We start from the raw sequence: 19,409 nt of genomic DNA on the forward strand, positions 1-19,409 counted from the left end.
TATACATACATATACATACACGCACACACATTCTCTGAGTGGATGAAACAAAAAGCAGAGTCCAATAACTACATACATGCAAATACATACATACATGCATACAGACCTATAGACAGACATAGACACATTCACACATAGAATGGTTAGAGCAAAGCTCCAGCAAGCAGACTCCAAGCATTTCATACATACACATACATACATGCACATATACACACAATTGGTGGATGGAGCAAGCTCCAACATGTACCCAGACGAGCTTTACATTCACACATACATACACACATACATACATACATACACACACACATAGTTGTTGGATGGAAGGAACAATGTTCCCACTTCATTCTTTCTTCCATAGCTTATATATCCCAACAATATCTTTCAAGCAGTATAAAATTACAATTTAATTACATTTTAGTTTTCTTTTACTAAATGATTATTAAAAGAAAAACTGGGTTGGGGATTTGGCTCAGTGGTAGAGCGCTTGCCTAGGAAGCGCAAGGCCCTGGGTTCGGTCCCCAGCTCCGAAAAACAGAACCAAAAAAAAAAAAAAGAAAAAAGAAAAACTGTATTCCCCAACACCTTTACAAGAAATAACATTATGTAGTACAGGTAAAGAAAACAAATTATTCCCCAAAAACCCAGAAACAGTCATAACTAAGCAACTTGTGACAGATTAACAAAGTATAAGCAGTCAAGGTCGCTTTCTCAGCCAGTTTCTCTTATTACCAGGCAGCAGTTTGGGTTAAAAGAAAGCAGTAATTATTTTATTATTTATCTTTAAAGGTAAACTTGCAAGAATGTTAAGAGAATCATAAATCTAAATGTTTACATAGAAATCAGTCATATCTATCTTAAATCCTCAGCCTGCATATCTACTCAGCAGCAATTCTTATTAAATCCTATCAGATGCTGAGGCCAAAATGGGTCTAAGAAATCCTCACCAGTCCAGCCTCAGGCAGAGTCCCATCAGCCAGTGCTGCCATTGTTCTTGTTCCCTGACCATAAAAGGTTCCTAGCTTAACTCATAAGAGCGTGCCTTTCTGAACTTCAAATTGTTTCCTAAGATTTTCTACATCAGAGCCAGTAATAACATCTCAACCTGGCTCCATTAACAATTTTATTTTTCCAAATGTTTTCTAAGGGTGGTGGTCATTGTTGACGATCTAAGTCTCTAAGTTCTTCTCTAGGGTGGTGATTGAATCGTTAATGTGCTCCAGCCATTAAGCATTAGTACTGTGAAGCCAGAGATACTGCCAGTGAGAGACTGGAAGCCCCTTGGAGTTTTCATATGATTTTTTAGATTAAGAGGGTTGTGAGGGCAGGAAGCAAAGCAGAACTTCATAATAGTATTAAGTCCTGAGGACATGTGGTCCCCGGGCCATGACGAACCGAGGCCATGCCACACTGAGGTTCACCCGTGAGACTCTAGTAACCAGTGGACCACATTCCATGAGTTCTAACGTTATTTGTTAGACTACTGGATTTGATGGGTAATGAGTCAAAACAGAAACACATTCAGTGATAGAAAATTACTACCTTGACATTGCCCATGAGAAATGTATTTGTACTACAGAATTTGGAAACAACTTAAGTTCAAAGAAAGAAAGGAAAGGAGGGAGAGGGAGGAAGGGGGAAGGAGGAATGGAGGTAGAGGGAGGAAAAGAAAGTGAGAGGGAGGGAGCCCAGATTCCTTTCCAGAACCAAGCTAACTCTTCTTATGTCTCTGCCTCTCGCTTCCGCATTTTGTGTTGGGACAGTCTCACTAAGTATCACACAACTCACTATATAGAGCAGACTAGGCTCGAACTCACAGAGATCGGCCTATCTCTGCTTCACTTCAGCTCTTAAAAGACAGTCCGATCCAGAATGGGATTCCTCTCTCCTTAGAGGAGAGAACTGAGACTCAGAGAGATGGCATCACTTGTCTAAGGCCAGAGAAAAAATGGAGTGGCAGCCTCCTTGACTTTTAAATATCAGAAATACTTAAAGGTCAAGAGTCGTCTTGCCTGTCTTTTTTTCAGACAGATGAATCCAGAAGATAGGAGGGATCTGACAAAGATCATGTAACTTCACAATAGAAAAGTCAACACCTAAAAACACCACTTGCCTCCTGCGTAAAGAGTGAGTCACCAAGTACATAGTGTGCTTCATTATTTAAGTCCATGGTAATGGCTGTGCATGAACTCTGATCAAAACATCTCTGGCTGCCGAGAACTGGCCCCACTCCACCATGGACATGGAGCTGCCAGCCCAGAGGTCAGCAAGAGGAATCAGGAAAAGTCTAGAGTTTTTTTCCTCAATAAGATGAGCCCACAGACTTCAGGGAGGTGTTGAGCTTCGAGAAAGGCAAAGCTTGTTACAATCATAACAACCAAGGACTCCCTGGTTGGCCCAAGCTGATGGGGCATCATTGGGGACCACTGGGTCAGCAAATGACTTCAAGGTCAGTGCATGCCTACTCCTGAAAACTGAAGGTCCCCTGAAGGGGAGAAAGGAAGGAAAGAAGGGAGGGAGGGAGGGAGGGAGGGAGGGAGGGAGGGAGGGAGGGAAGGAGGGAGGGAGGGAGGGGGGAGGGAGGGAGGGAAGAAAACATCATAACCAGGTGAGTCCAGGTGATGTCCATGGACACCTTGCCTCTCATCTCCCGCATCCTTACCCCTAGGTATTCTTGACAGTTTGCTCTCTAAGAGGCTGTCTATCTGCCCAGCAACAATTATCCAGTTATGAGGATCTCAGCCTGTATGCCCTCAACATCTTGAGTTCTGGATTTCTACAGACCCAAGGCTATGTGTCTTGTATAAACCAACAAATGACATAGAGTTCTACTAAGCTGATAGAAGCACAATCTCAATGACATTAATGACAGAAATATCAACCAGAGTTTATACCATAATAATGGCGGTGATGATGGCAGAACTCTCATAGCATGTTTCCTCCTGGGGGCCTGGTGTTCTGTTAAGTACCTACTTGTTATAACTCATTTAATATCTGGAGCATAGCTATGAAATACAGTGCAGGTAAACTGACTTACAGTAATTATCAAGCACGTGGCAATGTTGTGTTAAATGATTACCTCTTTCTGTAAAGAGTAAAGATTTAAAAAGCTAAAACCAGGCTATCGTCTGTACTGCTAAGCCTCATCAAAGCTCCGTCTCTGGCATCTCAGCAGCTTGGTTTGTGACCCCATTGAGTGATGTCAAGGGAAAGAGGATGATCAACATCCACAAAGAATACCATCCTGTCCACTTAGTTGACCAACATTTTTTTTCCTATTTAGACCCTTTTGTGAGCATTCATATAAGACACTTTTTTTTTACATTTTCCAGAACAAGGATAGTTATCTATTCTCACAAATTATGTAAGAGTTTCATCCAAGTCCCAGCCAACCCATGGCCACAGTACACCAGTCAATATAGATGTTTACATTTAAGCCATTTATTCTTCCTAAACCAAAGGAACAAACAAATGCCCTGCTCCATCTCCTGTCCCCTGGAGAGTTTCTCTTCACCATTTTCCTGGGGCGTGTTCCAGAAAGAGACACGGTGTTCTAGCTATCAGCTTGTAAGTAGGGCAGGCACATCGCAGAGCCGTCTGTAACCAGCATGCATTTGTTCCCATTCTGGTCAATCATAGAGCGCTCACCAGGGACACCAGGATTCAGGCTATGGAGGGGAAAGCAGCAGATTGCTTAGTCCCCTTTCTCGTACAATCTGCTCTTGATTTCAGAGACTCCCAGTGTCCATCCTGAATGCGCACTGACATTTAATGGTGTGTGTCTGCTGTATGGGCCAGCTTTGTGACCCGAAAAGCCAAATCCTACCGAGTCATTCATGAAGCACATTCGGATCATGCAGTTAACTCGTGAGTTTTAAAGTTCACATGTCAGAAGACTTTAAATTGTTCTTAAAGGTTTATTTTTTTAATGATGTGCATACAGGGGACAGTATGTGCATTTGATTGCTGGAGTTACAAGCAGTTGAGAGCCGCCCAGCATGGGTGGTTCAAACTGAACTTGGCAAGTGGTACATTCTCTTCTTGATGGTTAACCATCTCTCCATATTGATTTCATATTGTTAAAATGTCAAATATATCAGCAGATTCAATGCACTTCTGTTAGAACCCTAGCTACTGCTTTCTTAAAAATAGTCAAGGAGGGGTTGGGGATTTAGCTCAGTGGTAGAGCGCTTGCCTAGCAAGCACAAGGCCCTGGGTTTGGTCCCCAGCTCTGAAAAAAAAATGGGGGGGGGGGGCTGGAGCGATGGCTCAGAGGTTAAGAGCACCCGACTACTCTTCCAGAGGTCATGAGTTCAATTTCCAGCAACCACATGGTGGCTCACAACCATCTGTAAAGAGATCCAATGCCCTCTTCTGGTATATCTGAAGACAGTTACAGTGTACTTATATATAATAAATGAATAAATCTTTAAAAAAAATAGTCAAGAACTCAGAATGAGTCCAACAAACTTGAAGATAAGAATACAGTTAGATGACTTTTGTCTCCCAACTTCAAAACATACTACTAGACTGTAGTGGTTTGGCCTGGCATAAGGACTAACATATAATTAATAGATTAGAACTGACAGTCCAGGCATAGCCTTAAATTTTATGGTCAGGATCTGGAGAGATGGAGAGGTTAAGAGCACTGGTTGCTCTTCAGAAGACCCAGGTTCAATTCCCAACACCCACATGGCAGCTCACAATTATTTGCGATTCCAGCTCCAGGGGATCTGGCACCCTCACACTCAGACAAAACACCAATGCCCATAAAATAAAAATAAAGAAATCTTTTAAAAATTTTTATTGACAACTAGTTTTCAACCGGGACACAAAGACTCTTCAATGAATAAAAAAAGTGTTTTTCAAAGATAGTGCTGTGACAAATGAATGCCCTTGTGCAAAAGAACAAAAGTGGGCCCTTCCACGTACCATACAGAAAATTACTTCAAAATGAATCAAAGGCCTAAATAACACTTTGAAGACAAAACATAGGAATACATTTTCAGTTTCTTGGATCAGGCAATTGTTTCTTAAATCCACTCCAAAAGTAACATGAGAAAAAAATCAGTCGAATTTTTATCAAAGTAGAAACATTAGTAGTACAAAGAATACCATGAAGAAAATCCAATGAGGTATGGCATCACAAACCGGTGATTCTAGCACCTGGGAGATGTAGGCAAGAACACCAAGACCTGAATAAACATTTCTCTTAAGGGTATATGTGAGCAACAAGTATGACAAAGATATTTCCCAGCAGTAGCCAATGCAAATCAAAGCCACGGAAAGATACCATTGTGCACACACACACGCGCGCTCAATGCTATGCCGATTCTTCACAAAGATTACACCACCAAAATAATGAGATACTGGTTTACTTACAGGAGCATGGGTGGGTGGTTCCACCATCAAAGCCCCACCCCAACTCAACCCTCTACCTCTTAGATATCCTACCCCCCCCAAGGTCCTATGCAGCTGTTTTCTTGTTGTTGTTGCCGGTTTCTTTTTTTTTTTTAAGATGTATTTATTTCATGTATGAGTGCTCTATCTGCACATGGTGGTAGGGGGAGGGGGGTGGAGATCAGATCCCATTACAGATGGTTGTGAGACGCCGTGTAATTGCTAAGATTGAATACAGGTCCTCTAGAAGAACAACCAGAGCTCTTAACCACTGAGCCATCTCTCCTGCCCCGTCTTGTTATTTTCTTACTGTGCCTAATTTATAAATTAGATTTCGTGAAAGAAAAACATTTTAGATAGGATGTGGTACTCTCTGCTTTTTAGACAACTAACAGGGATCCTGGGATGTGTACTCATGTGGGGAGGGGCGTGATGCTGATTCTATTCTCATTTCTTCTTTTTAATAAAGAATAGAAAACGTTATCATCCAAAAAGAAAAAGAAAGGAAAAAAGGAAGAAAACCCAAGTTCAAAAAGGGATCGATTCTGTATCCCAAGACACACAAGTCTTCCAGGACAAATCAGGACTCTAACCCAGTCCTGTCAATCCTATTGCTATTACCCTTCCCCCACACCACCTGATGCCAGACTCCCAGTCCTGGGCCCCACCTTCCCCCATCCCTTTTCTTCCTGCCAGACCCCACACTGCTGGTTGGGTAAAGACTTTCTGTTCATTTCTCTTGCCAACCAGCCTGTGAACAAAAGCTAGTCTTGGCAGAACAGTTACTGGCTGCTTTCCTTATGGGAAGGAAGTACATTGCCAGAGAAGTACACTGTGTCTAAGGAACCCCTGGAGGTCCCAGAGGAAGCAGCTTTTTTTTTCTCCACTGGAAACGGCCAGGCTAGAGACTTCTGCCTACCTGCCTGCCTACCTGGGATCATCGTACAAGAGCTCCTGGCCAGATCCCTATCCCAAACAGACATGGAAATAAAGTGTCATAGTGTACCAGCAGTGGGAAAGCAGGCATTCTGGATTGTGGGTGGTTGGGAGCTCTGGTTTTTGCTGGAAGTTCAGAGACCAGATGTCCCACCCAGCCAGCCCTCATCCCTTCCCAGGATGATCACGGCAAGTTCATGGTGGCCCACCTGCTCCCATTCCCCACTTTTTTTCTTACATTTTTATTAAATTGGGTATTTCTTTTTTTAGGATTTATTATATATAACATATATAAGAAATTATATATATATATATTGTAGCTGTCTTCAGACACACCAGAAGAGGGCATCAGATCTCATTACAGATGGTTGTGAGCCACCATGTGGTTACTGGGATTTGAACTCAGGACCTTTGGAAGAGCAGTCAGTGCTCTTAACCACTGAGCTATCTCTCCAGCCCAAATTGGGTATTTCTTATTTATATTTCTTTTTTTTTTTCTTTTTTTTTTTTCCCAGAGCTGGGGACCGAACCCAGGGCCTTGCGCTCGCTAGGCAAGCGCTCTACCGCTGAGCTAAATCCCCAATCCCCATTTATATTTCAAATGTTATCCCTTTCCCGGTTTCCTGTCCATCAGCCCCCTAACCCCTCTCTCTCCCCTTCTATATGTTTGTTCCCCTCCCCATCCTCCCCCCATTACTGCCTGCCCAACAATCCCCTACACTGGGGATCCAACCTTGGGAGGACCAAGGGCTTCCCTTCCACTGGTGCCCCAACAAGGATATTCACTGCTACCTATGCAGTTGGAGCTCAGGGTCAGTCCATGTATAGTCTTTGGGTAGTGGTTTGCCCCTTAGCAAAGGAGGCCAGAAGGGGCTTTTCCAGGAAAAGGTGTCAGGGGGAAAAGTGAAATCAGTTATCACTGTCATCTCACCTAACAGGTCAGGCCTTGGTGCAGAGCCACCCTGCTTGGCTGAGTCAATAGGGCCAGAGATGGACTGATGGGATAAGAGCCAAATATTGCCAGAGAGGTGCTGCTTCTTTATAAAGAGAAGAGCTGCTCAGAGCTCTGCATGAGTTTCAGGACCATGGCCAAGAAGAGTGGTAAGTGGGGTCCTGCTCCAGGTCAGGAAGAGACTGAACAAGGAAGCGTTAGATACTGAAATAGGCATAGGTGTTGGATTGCAAAGGGACACGGGTCAGTGGATTGGACATAGGTCTAAGAATGTCTCAGCTGAGAACTGACCGTATGAGAGTAAAGAGAGTTAGAACCAAGATAGGAATCCAGCTTTACCTGGAGATGGCTCTGGACGTTAAGAATGAGTTCAGTGGAAATGGATCTGGAGTAGGGGTCAGGGGTTGGATTCTTTCAAAGGCAAGAACAGAGGAGCCAAGAAACAAATGCTGATTTGCTCAGGGGAAACTGTAAGGGCTGAAGAGTGGATAAGAAGGTTGAGGCAGAGCAGGGAGGAAGGGGAGAAACTGAGACTTTAGCAATCCTCTCCCTTGGGCTTGGTAATATCTCTCCTCTTTTCTAATGAGTTGTCCCAGTGGAAAGCTGTCTTGGCACTGGGAAAGGACTAATGTGCCCTCGGCTAGTGGAAGTCCTATTCCTTCAAGGAGTTTCAGTGGCCTCTAAATTACAAAGGCCAAACTAAGGGGTTCTCACCAGCCAAAAGCTCAGCTTCTGGATATACTTGGGATGTACAGTCCTGGTCCACTTAAGAACAGGTGACACTGAGGGAACCAAATAGCCCTTTGTGTCAGATAAGACCAGCTGTCAACAAGAAAATCAAGCCACTCAAGACTTGTTATATGGTAGTCACTAACTGTCTGAGTGATGAATTCTAATCTTGATATCACACTCGATATTTAGGAAGCTTTGAGAAACCGTAGATGAGGCTGGATGGGAAAAAAAGGACTGCCTGTTTCGCACAGGTCACTCCTCACTCCTCCTAGGAGAAAGGAACCTTCCTTCTACACATGCTCACCTTTTCACCAGTAGGCACACGCTCCCTCTCCCTTGCCTTCGCTCCCTGACTCTCTTCCCCACATAGCTTTGCTTTCCACACACAAGCACCCACATTCTCCCTCAGACTCGAGCAAAGGAACACATCCCATTCTCCTCACATCAAATCCATCCTGACTCACGCTCCAGGTTTCAGTCCACCTCACCTTCCCGTACAGGCTCAGACACAACCAGACATCCACTCCACTCCACAAACGCATCCCTCACACACACTCAAACTCTGTGGTCATATGACATAAACACAAACCACGGTCACACTCCCACCCACAAACTGACAGATCTACACAGCAGTCAGTCCTTAACAGTCACAGGTGAGCAACACACACACACACACACACACACACACACACACACACACTCTCCCCGTAAGGAATAGACATGTATAGTCACCTACCAACCTCCCATACCCACGAGCTTCCAGGGTACAAGCCGGGTTCACAAACCACACATCAATCACACAAATAACACTGCAGTTCACCGTACACCCATACCCTGCACAACACAATCGCCTTCATATCGACGTAATACCAAATATTCCCATCTGCAACCACACACTTGCCAGACAAGGCCTTCATCTGACTGCCCTGCACTGGCTCCCACAGCCAAGCTCAACCTTGGTAGACCAAGTGCCAGAGCCTTGGCTCCAGGAAGGCCACCCCTTTGTTTTCTCTGCCCCCAGGAATCCTTATTTGGGGGATCCTGCTGTCTATCTCCAGCTGCCTTGCCTCCTTTGAGGACATTTTCAAGTGTTTCCAGGATCCTGATTATGAGGCCTTGCTTCTCATAGCCCAGAATGGGCTCCATACCTCCCCATCGTCCAAGCGTATAGTGGTAGTGGGAGCTGGCATGGCGGGACTAGTGGCAGCTAAGCTCCTACAGGATGCTGGTCATGAGGTAAGGAAGTCTTGAGAAGTCTTCATCATCAGCCTCCCATTTGCCTCCTTGGGTGGAAAACGGGTGAACAGCCTGACAGTGCACAATTAATGAAGTCTCCAAGCCCCCTGGGCTCTAACTATTGCTAACCACCATGCATGTTCTTACGGAGATAAAAGAGAAGACCTATGCTACCGGGTGAGAGCCTCAAATCACTCAGGACCCTCTGGAGCAAACAGCCCCAGGGAGGTTACCCTGTATGTTCAGGGCTTCCAGGCCAAAGCCTAAGGCTATTTGGAGGTGAGAAGTGGGGTGAGGAAAAAAGGCAGCCCTCCCTAAGAGTGACAGCAGCTCCTCTGATCTCCAGGTAACAATCTTGGAGGCCAGCAACCACATTGGAGGTCGGGTGGTCACACTCAGAAACAAGGAGGAAGGCTGGCACTTTGAACTTGGGCCAATGCGAATCCCAGAAAGCCACAGGTAAGTCCTGTACAAGAGAGGAGCAAAAGAATATGGCGGTTTTGCCGGAAGTCCCACACCCGCGGATCCCGGCCCGCAGCAGCTCTCTGCTCCCAAACCCCGTGGGAGAGAGACCTCACCGCCTGATCAGGTGGGCACTCCTGAGGCTGCAGAGCGGAGGAGACCACCAACACTGCCCACCCCTGCCCACATCCCTGGCCCAAGAGGCAACTGTATAAGGCCTCTGGGTTCCCGTAGGGGAGGGCCCAGGAGCGGCAGGACCCCTGCGCCTGAGACACCACCGGAACCTGAAGGAAACAGACCAGATAAACAGTTCTCTGCACCCAAATCCCGTGGGAGGGAGAGCTAAACCTTCAGAGAGGCAGACACGCCTGGGAAACCAGAAGAGACTGCACTCTGTGCACATCCAGACGCCAGAGGAAAACACCAAACGTCATCTGGAACCCTGGTGCACAGAGGCTCCCGGAAAGAGCGGCGCAGATCTTCCCGGTTGCTGCCGCCGCGGAGAGGACTTAGGCAGTACCCCACGAGCAAACTTGAGCCTTGGAACCACAGGTAGGACCAACTTTTCCCCTGCAAGAAACCTGCCTGGTGAACTCAAGACACAGGCCCACAGGAACAGCTGAAGACCTGTAGAGAGGAAAAACTACAGGCCCGAAAGCAGAACACTCGGTCCCCATAACTGGCTGAAAGAAAACAGGAAAACAGGTCTACAGCACTCCTGACACACAGGCTTATAGGGCAGTCTAGCCACGGTCAGAAATAGCAGAACAAAGTAACACTAGAGATAATCTGATGGCGAGAGGCAAGCGCAGGAACCCAAGCAACAGAAACCAAGACTACATGGCATCATCGGAGCCCAATTCTCCCACCAAAGCAAACACGGAATATCCAAACACACCAGAAAAGCAAGATCTAGTTTCAAAATCATATTTGATCATGATGCTGGAGGACTTCAAGAAAGACATAAAGAACTCCCTTAGAGAACAAGTAGAAGCCTACAGAGAGGAATCGCAAAAATCCCTGAAAGAATTCCAGGAAAACACAATCAAACAGTTGAAGGAATTAAAAATGGAAATAGAAGCAATCAAGAAAGAACACATGGAAACAACCCTGGACATAGAAAATCAAAAGAAAAGACAAGGAGCTGTAGATACAAGCTTCACCAACAGAATACAAGAGATGGAAGAGAGAATCTCGGGAGCAGAAGATTCCATAGAAATCATTGACTCAACTGTCAAAGATAATGTAAAGCAGAAAAAGCTACTGGTCCAAAACATACAGGAAATCCAGGACTCAATGAGAAGATCAAACCTAAGGATAATAGGTATAGAAGAGAGTGAAGACTCCCAGCTCAAAGGACCAGTAAATATCTTCAACAAAATCATAGAAGAAAACTTCCTTAACCTAAAAAAAGAGATACCCATAGGCATACAAGAAGCCTACAGAACTCCAAATAGATTGGACCAGAAAAGAAACACCTCCCGTCACATAATTGTCAAAACACCAAACGCACAAAATAAAGAAAGAATATTAAAAGCAGTAAGGGAAAAAGGTCAAGTAACATATAAAGGCAGACCTATCAGAATCACACCAGACTTTTCGCCAGAAACTATGAAGGCCAGAAGATCCTGGACAGATGTCATACAGACCCTAAGAGAACACAAATGCCAGCCCAGGTTACTGTATCCTGCAAAACTCTCAATTAACATAGATGGAGAAACCAAGATATTCCATGACAAAACCAAATTTACACAATATCTTTCTACAAATCCAGCACTACAAAGGATAATAAAGGGTAAAGCCCAACATAAGGAGGCAAGCTATACCCTAGAAGAAGCAAGAAACTAATCGTCTTGGCAACAAAACAAAGAGAATGAAAGCACACAAACATAACCTCACATCCAAATATGAATATAACGGGAAGCAATAATCACTATTCCTTAATATCTCTCAACATCAATGGCCTCAACTCCCCAATAAAAAGACATAGATTAACAAACTGGATACGCAATGAGGACCCTGCATTCTGCTGCCTACAGGAAACACACCTCAGAGACAAAGACAGACACTACCTCACAGTGAAAGGCTGGAAAACAACTTTCCAAGCAAATGGTCGGAAGAAGCAAGCTGGAGTAGCCATTCTAATATCAAATAAAATCAATTTTCAATTAAAAGTCATCAAAAAAGATAAGGAAGGACACTTCATATTCATCAAAGGAAAAATCCACCAAGATGAACCCTCAATCCTCATCTTCGGTTGGTTTATATACAAGTGTGCAATTTCTAGGCTTGAAAGTAAAATGATGCTATCTGGTGCTGGATAGAGGAGCCTTATTTTTTATTATGGCAGCTTGCTATTTTTGTAACATGGTGATTTGGTTGAACACAATAAAGTACAGTAGTAACTGATCTCCCCTTCTTCCTGGATGAGTGAGGAGATGATTAAATATTGATGTCAGCATCCTTGAGCATATTCAGATGAGCTACTGCTTCTGTTGAAAAGGATGCTGTGTTTGATTGTGGTCCGAAGCTTTGAAGCACTACTTGGCATCTCCTTCCTTGGAGGTCTCACTGTTTAAACATAACAGATTTGATAGCTTGTTGGTAAGGTGAGGTCCAGCTTGTCTCCACTAGGTCATCTTCATGTGAATCCGGAGGTTATACGGTTTTGTTATAGGGATATTTCACTTTTTTAATAACGGTTTTAGCTGACATTCATGGATAGAATGAATCCTTAGAACTGTGCCACTAGTGAAAGGAAATCCTGTCTAGAGTATGTTTCTTTACAAAGCTGTGTCACACCATCCTTTGGGCCCTCTGCTGGAAAAGTAGAATCAAGTCTCAAATAATGCCTTTTAAATTGTATCCTCTAGTATTATAGATGTAGGACAGTACTGTATCATACCTCTGTGGATGTAAAATAGCTTGTACCTGCTTTATGATACGTAGTAGTGACCGTGCTTTATCAGAGCTGTTTTTAATGATGTTGCTCAGAATGTTTTCTTTCCAGATGATGATTGAGAAGCTAATTTAAAAAAAAAATGGTGCCAGGTACCACAAGAGTAACAGAACTGTGCTGTTTTCTCGGGTTTTGTTTTTTTACTTTTTTTTTTTAATGGAGTGTGCTGGATGTCTCTACAGTTTTGTTCAGATGACTGCAGAACCTGGAAAAGCTGTTGCTGCTGTTGATGCATAACACACTGCTATTATTGGTCTTTTTATATAAATATAAATATATATATATACAGATATATAATTTGAATTTTTTGAAACTTTAGCTGTGCTGTCAACTTTGGAAAAAAGTATCCCCGTTTACTGTGTTGAGTTGGCACTGTACAGAAATTAACAGCCATATTGGTCTAGAAATGTTGAACTTAAGTTTTTTCCATTTGTACAGGGGTAACACACTGTATTAAATATGTAAGGTCTTATCTACGTGGGTTTGATTACAAAAACTAATAAAGTATTCTCTAAATTTAAAAAAAAAGAATATGGCAGGGGAGGAGGGGAGGTGTGGAAAAGGTGGGAGAGACCCCGATGCTATCTTTCAGTACCCAACACTCTTACGATTGTTCCCCCTACCTTCTAACTTCTGTTAAGGTCATCACCACCCTCAACTCCACCCTCAACCCTTCTCTTCTGTCTCTGAGCAACTCAGGGGCCATGACTTGGTCAGCAACTGTGTAAAGAAAGGGGCAAGTAGATTAGGCATCCCTGTGTTGTGTGACCCAACCTGATTAGTCAGGACTGATCTCATCCCCCACTTCAAAAGCTGAGGTCACAGGAAACCGAGGGTCACCCAAGAAACGATAGTTTCCAACCTGGCAGTCATCCCTGCCAGCAATTCGTTTGAGTTCCTCAGCACAAGGTGACACTGTTTTTTTTCCAGAAGTAGTTTCTAATGTGGGACCAGAAGAAAAGGGGATGTTACTTCTGTCTCTGCTGCAGGATAATCCACACCTATATCCAGAAGTTTGGCCTGAAGCTGAATAATTTCACCCAGCATGACAACAACACCTGGTACCTACTCAGAGGACACCGTTACCGTGCCTCGGAAGTCAAGGCTAACCCAGAGATCCTGGGCTACCCACTGAGGCCCTCAGAGAAGAACAAAACTGCTGAAGACCTGTTCTACCAAGCCATCACTAAGGTACCTGCTTCCTTTCCCTGCTGGGACCAAGAAGGAAAGGGGTGGCATCTAAGGTTACACAGCAAATCAGCACATGGATTCAGGTCACCTGACTCAGACCCAACACTCTTACGATTGTTCCCCCTACCTTCTAACATCTGTTAAGGTCGTCACCACCCTCAACTCCACCCTCAACCCTTCTCTTCTGTCTCTAAGCAACTCAGGGGCCACGACTTGGTCAGCAACCGTGTAAAGAAAGGGGCAAGTCAATTAGGCAGCCCTTGGTAGTGAATCAGTCATCCTAGGTGACAGTGAAGATCTTTACCTTAAAGTAAGTATGTGCATATGTGTGTGTGCATGTGCATGTGTGTATGTGTGTGTCTGCTTCCGTGTGTCTGTGTCTGTGTGTCCATGTGTATGTCTGTGTGTGTCTGTGTCTGCGAGCATGTGCCTACGTGCCCAAGCGCTCGTGTGTATGTGGTGTGTTTGGTGTGCATGTGTGCAGATGTACATGTGTGTGTGCATGCATGCATGTGTGTGCATGTGTGCATGTGTGTATGCATATTAGGTGAATATGAATGCATGTACACATTTTTGAGGAGCCAGTGATCAGCATTGGTGTCTTCCTTGTTTGCTTTCTACCTTATTTTATTTTATTTTACTTTATTTTATTTTTGGCAGTTTCTCACTGAAGCTTGCTAATTCTGCTAGACTGCTGGCCAGCAACCCCAGGGATCCTACAGTGTCTATCTTCCCAGTGCTGATATTACAGTCATGCATGCATTACATCCTGCTTTTTCTGTGTGTCTGGTTTTTTTGTTTGTTTGTCTGTTTGTTTGTTTGTTTGTTTGTTTGTTTGTTTTTGAAACAAGTTTTCTCTGTAGCCTGTGCTGTCCTGGGTCTTTCTTTATAGACCAGGTTGGTCTTGAACTCACAGAAATCTACCTGCCTCTGCCTCCTAAGTACTGGGATTAAAAATGTGTGCCAACACCCTTTTTAATATGTGAATTGGTGTTTTGCCTGCATGTATGTCTGTGTGAAGGTGTCAGATCCCCTGGAACTGGAGTTACAGACAGTTGTGAGCTGCCAAGTGGGTGCTGGGAATTAAACTCAAGTCCTCTGGAAGAGTAGCCAGTGCTCTTAAACACTGAGACATCTCTCCAGCCTCAACACACACTACTTCTATATGGGTGCTGGGTATAGCACTCCAGTCCTCGGTCTTGTACAGCAAGTGTATTATCAACTGCATAATCACCTTACGCTTCTGTCTTGAACAGCTCTTCCATTTCAAGTCAGGTGTGATAGTACCTGATTTTAATCCCAGTATTTGGGAGATAGAGGCAGGGGGATCCAGACTGAAGAGCAGTCTCAGCTATCCAGTGACTTTGAAGCCAACCTGGGCTATGTGAGACTTTGTCTCAACAACAGGTTACCTATATAGCGTCTTCAAATGAAAGAAACATACTCAGGGAAGAAGGCACACCCAGGAGCTCTAGGAACTGCCCTTTCCTGGCCTTTCCTAGCTTCTCCAGGGGCCATCCAAAGATCTTCACTCTACTCTGAAGGCATATGAGGTATCTGTTGCACTATGACCTTGTCTACAACCGCCTAGGTGTCCTGACTACGTCTGTTCCCCTTCTGCAGGTCAAAGCATCCAACTGCAGCCAGTTGCTGTCCCTTTATGACTCTTACTCCACCAAAGTAAGTAAAAGAGGCCCCAGGATATGGGCAAAGTGGTGAGCTCTGTGCTCAGCCAAGGCCCTGGGGCAGAGTCCTGCCTACAGGATACCCCCATTCCTACTGTCAAAGCTGTTGTGTTCCCTCGAGCCCAGATCTACTATTTCTGAGCCCAGGCCACACTGCTCAAGCCTCCCTATAGAGCAGACCCTCTAGCCTATATTTGCATCTCTGGTGCCCCCTCCCATAGGCTTACCTCCTGAAGGAAGGGATGCTGAGCAGAGGGGCCGTCGAGATGATCGGGGATATGATGAATGAGAATGCTGGGTTCTATAGGTCCCTCCTGGAGTCCCTGAGGATTGCAAACATCTTCACCAAAAATGACCAGTAAGGCTGACCTGGGGCCAGGGAGGATCCAGTCCCCAGCACCGGTTTATTTACTCTGTGGGGGGAGGGAGAAGCACTCAAATAACAGTCTCTGCCTGACACGGGGCTGTGTATTCATGAAGGTGGAGGTTATAACGCGTCCCACACAAGAGGGGAGATAGGTTCTTCCTTTTCAAACCGGAAGTATGCCCAGGACCATGGGACACACAATCTGGTAGTGTCTCTGGCTCATCTTTCCCTCTCCATCCCTACAGATTTACAGAGATCACCGGTGGCTTTGACCAACTCCCGAATAGCCTCAATGATAGCCTGAAGCCTGGTACAATCCATCTGGGGTCCAAAGTAGAAAGAGTGGTGGGAAATGAGTCTAAGGTTGAGGTTTTGTACCGCACAGATGGGCCCACCTCTGCACTGTACAATCTCACTGCGGACTATGTCATCATCTCTGCCTCAGCCAAGGCCACACGCCTCATCGCCTTCCAGCCACCCCTATCCCCAGAAAAAATACGTGCCCTGCGCTCTGTTCATTACAACAGTGCCACCAAGGTGATTTTCGTGTGCAACGAACGCTTCTGGGAAAAGGATGGCATCCACGGTGGCTACTCCATCACAGACCGACCCTCTCGCTTCATTTACTATCCCAGCTACAGCCGGCCAAGCAGCAAGGGAATCCTGCTGGCCTCCTTCACTATGGATGATGATTCTTTCTTCTTTACCGCCCTGAAGCCCAACCAGGTGGTGGATATTATCCTGGATGATCTTGCCGCAGTGCACCTCATACCCAAGGAGGAGCTAAAGCGCATGTGCCCAAAGTCAGAGGTCAAGCACTGGTCTCTAGACCCCTTCACCATTGGCTCCTATGCTGAATTCACACCCTACCAATTTTTGGACGATTTAAAGCAGCTCTCCCAGACAGAGGGCCGCATCTACTTTGCTGGGGAGCATACCAGCCTGCCACATGCCTGGATAGAAACCGCCATCAAATCTGGCATCCGGGCTGCCAAAAACATCCAGGACACGGTGGACAAGGAGGCCACTCAGGGACAGGTGGCTCTTTAGAGGTCCTTTGCCAACAATCAGGATGCCCCCCCCAAAAAAACCCAATCTGTGGGAGAGTCTAAGAGAATTAGCTAGAAGTAAAAGGAGGTAGAGACCCAGGAGAGAGGTCCCCACTGGTCCCTTGGTCTGCAAGCAGGAGCCGTGCTGGGAAAGTGACAAGAGATATCACCCCCTATTTTGTCTTAACTCCCTGCTTAATTCTCCATGGGAAAAGGCAGGGGGTACCTGTCTAGGCTGGAGAGTTCTAGAATCAGCCTTTAGCTTAAAGGAAATTGCCTCTTGCTGCAAAACAATATCAAGCAAATAAATTTTAAAAAAAAAGTGTCTACACCTAATTTGTGTTACAACTAGAAATCTCTAGAAGCACAAGTCCCAGATTGAATAGCAGACTGACACACACACTCACACACATACATAATACATACAAACTCCATTTCTGTGTGCCTAACCACTAGCCTGTCATCTTAGCCCAACTGTAAGGAGGAAAGGAGAGCTTCTTCCCCACCCCCACCTCCCACTATGCATGAATGGCTTCTCAGCCACCCTGACTAACTTTCCCCCACCTCACCAACCAGACCCCCTACCCCTACCTGCCGTAGTCTACACTCTGCCCTGAGAGAACACCATGCTCATTTTACAGCTCCTTCTCCACTCGTCCCCTCAGTAAAACCCAACTGCCTTTACAAAACTGACCTAAATTATTCCTCCTCAAATCCTCCTTTAACCACTCTCCAACTCCAAGTTGCTTTCCCCTCTGAGCCGCAACTCCCCACCCTCATCTAGAGTACTAAATGGACTGAAGACCCTACTGAGATCATGTCGCCAACCAAACCAGAGGGCTGAAATCACTTATTTTATGGTGTGTGTGGGTGTGTATGTGTGTGTGTGTGTGTGTGTGATTGTGTGTATGTGTGTGTGATTATGTGTATGTATGTATGTGTATGTGTGTGAGTATGTGTGAGAGAGAGTATGTGTGTGTGAGTGTATATGTGTGTGATTATGTGTGTGTATGTATGAGCGTGTATGTGTGTGAGTGTGTATGAGTGTGTGCACACTTGTGCTATTTTCTTCAGCCTGCCAATGCTCACTAAACATGCCTTGTGCCTGGCACCATATGGCATCTGGCTAAGAAGCAGACACACAGAGTACAAAACAGTGAAAATCAACCCTCGTCCACCTGCCTCCCCATGCGTCCAAGGTTCGGAGCCCAGGTCTGTCTCAATTTTTATTCCAAGTTCACAGAAACGAAGATTTATTCCTGGGTGTTGGGAACCAAATAAGTGAAAAGGGAAGATAAGTTCCCTCCTCATCTGACGAACTCTGGAGACCCAGGAGGCAAGCATGACAAAGCGCTGCTCGGAGTTTTGTGGAAGACCGGCATAAGATACGGGAAGGAGGAAGAGGGAAAGAAAATTCCCATTTTCTACTGCAACGTGGCCCATGGTTAAATCTAGGCAGCTCTTTTCCGATACCCACCTGTCACTCATGGTCAGAACAACTTCGGTTCTAAGTGACAGAATTCAAACTGGGGCTTTCAGCAGGGGATTGTGGGGTGGCAAGAAGTCTGAGATGAACCTGCTTTTATCAGACTGACTAGGGTCCAGACTGGGGAAGAACCAAAAACAAAAACAAAAACAAAAAAAAACAGTGTTAAGGGCCCAGAGTCTAGATTTAAACGGACCCTGCCCTCTTCTCCATTATAAATGAACGCCTGTGGTGTGGAGGTGCAGGAGGACACAAAAGAGTGGGCTCTCCTCCAGTGCATACACTCAGAAGATGCTCTACATGGTCTGGAGCCTCAAGCACCATTCCTGGGGTTGAGCTTCTGTATCTGACTACAGGATCTCCTTGGCGGAACCATCTCAGGAGCATATGCCCTTCCCCTGGAGGTCCCCACAGTGAGCTTAGGTTGGTCCCTCTACAGCTGATAAGGTTGGAATGGAGCTTGCTGTTTAATCAGTTTCAACCCCAACATAATATGTGTGTTGGGGACTTAGGCATAGACAGCAGTCTCTCTCTACATCTGGGTGAGCACTCCTAACACCAGGGGGCTGGCTTCGGCTGCCTCTTTAACTTTTATTCCCAAGGTTACTGAGGAAGTTCCTGGACAAACTGGACGTTTGAGGCTCACACTAACCACCCTGGTGTGGGGAAGGGAGTGGTTGTATCCTGGGTGCCACGATGGGCTGATTCAAGCTGATGGCCCCATTCAGCACAATGGACTGGATGGCCCTAGGAACAGGGTTGTTTTTTTTTTTTTTTTTAATAGTATATTTGCTGCCTGGGTCTGGACCATTCAAATATAACCTAACTCCCCAGGCCCTACCGGTTTCCCAAAATTGACTTTCAGCTGCCTGTAAAGCTGTACTCTTTGTAGTGACAGGATTTCATTGCCTGCAGCCACAGGCAGACAATGATAGTTTTCTCTCTAGGACTCTGAAG

At 45.3% G+C, this 19,409-nt stretch overlaps 1 protein-coding gene across 1 annotated transcript; it reads left to right on the forward strand.

Annotated features, from left to right (window-relative positions):
- The first annotated feature begins 7,390 nt into the window (after window positions 1-7,390).
- Lao1 (L-amino acid oxidase 1) lies at window positions 7,391-17,279 on the forward strand. The gene is given in 7 exon segments (NM_001106682.1): window positions 7,391-7,434; window positions 9,039-9,253; window positions 9,600-9,712; window positions 13,664-13,865; window positions 15,489-15,545; window positions 15,772-15,908; window positions 16,163-17,279. Coding segments are annotated over 7 exon segments (1,560 nt in total). The 5' UTR covers window positions 7,391-7,403; the 3' UTR covers window positions 16,968-17,279.
- Window positions 17,280-19,409: the final 2,130 nt, after the last annotated feature.

Source organism: Rattus norvegicus, chromosome 5 (assembly GCF_021556685.1).
Source record: "Rattus norvegicus strain SHRSP/BbbUtx chromosome 5, alternate assembly SHRSP_T2T, whole genome shotgun sequence".
NCBI lineage: Eukaryota > Metazoa > Chordata > Mammalia > Rodentia > Muridae > Rattus > Rattus norvegicus.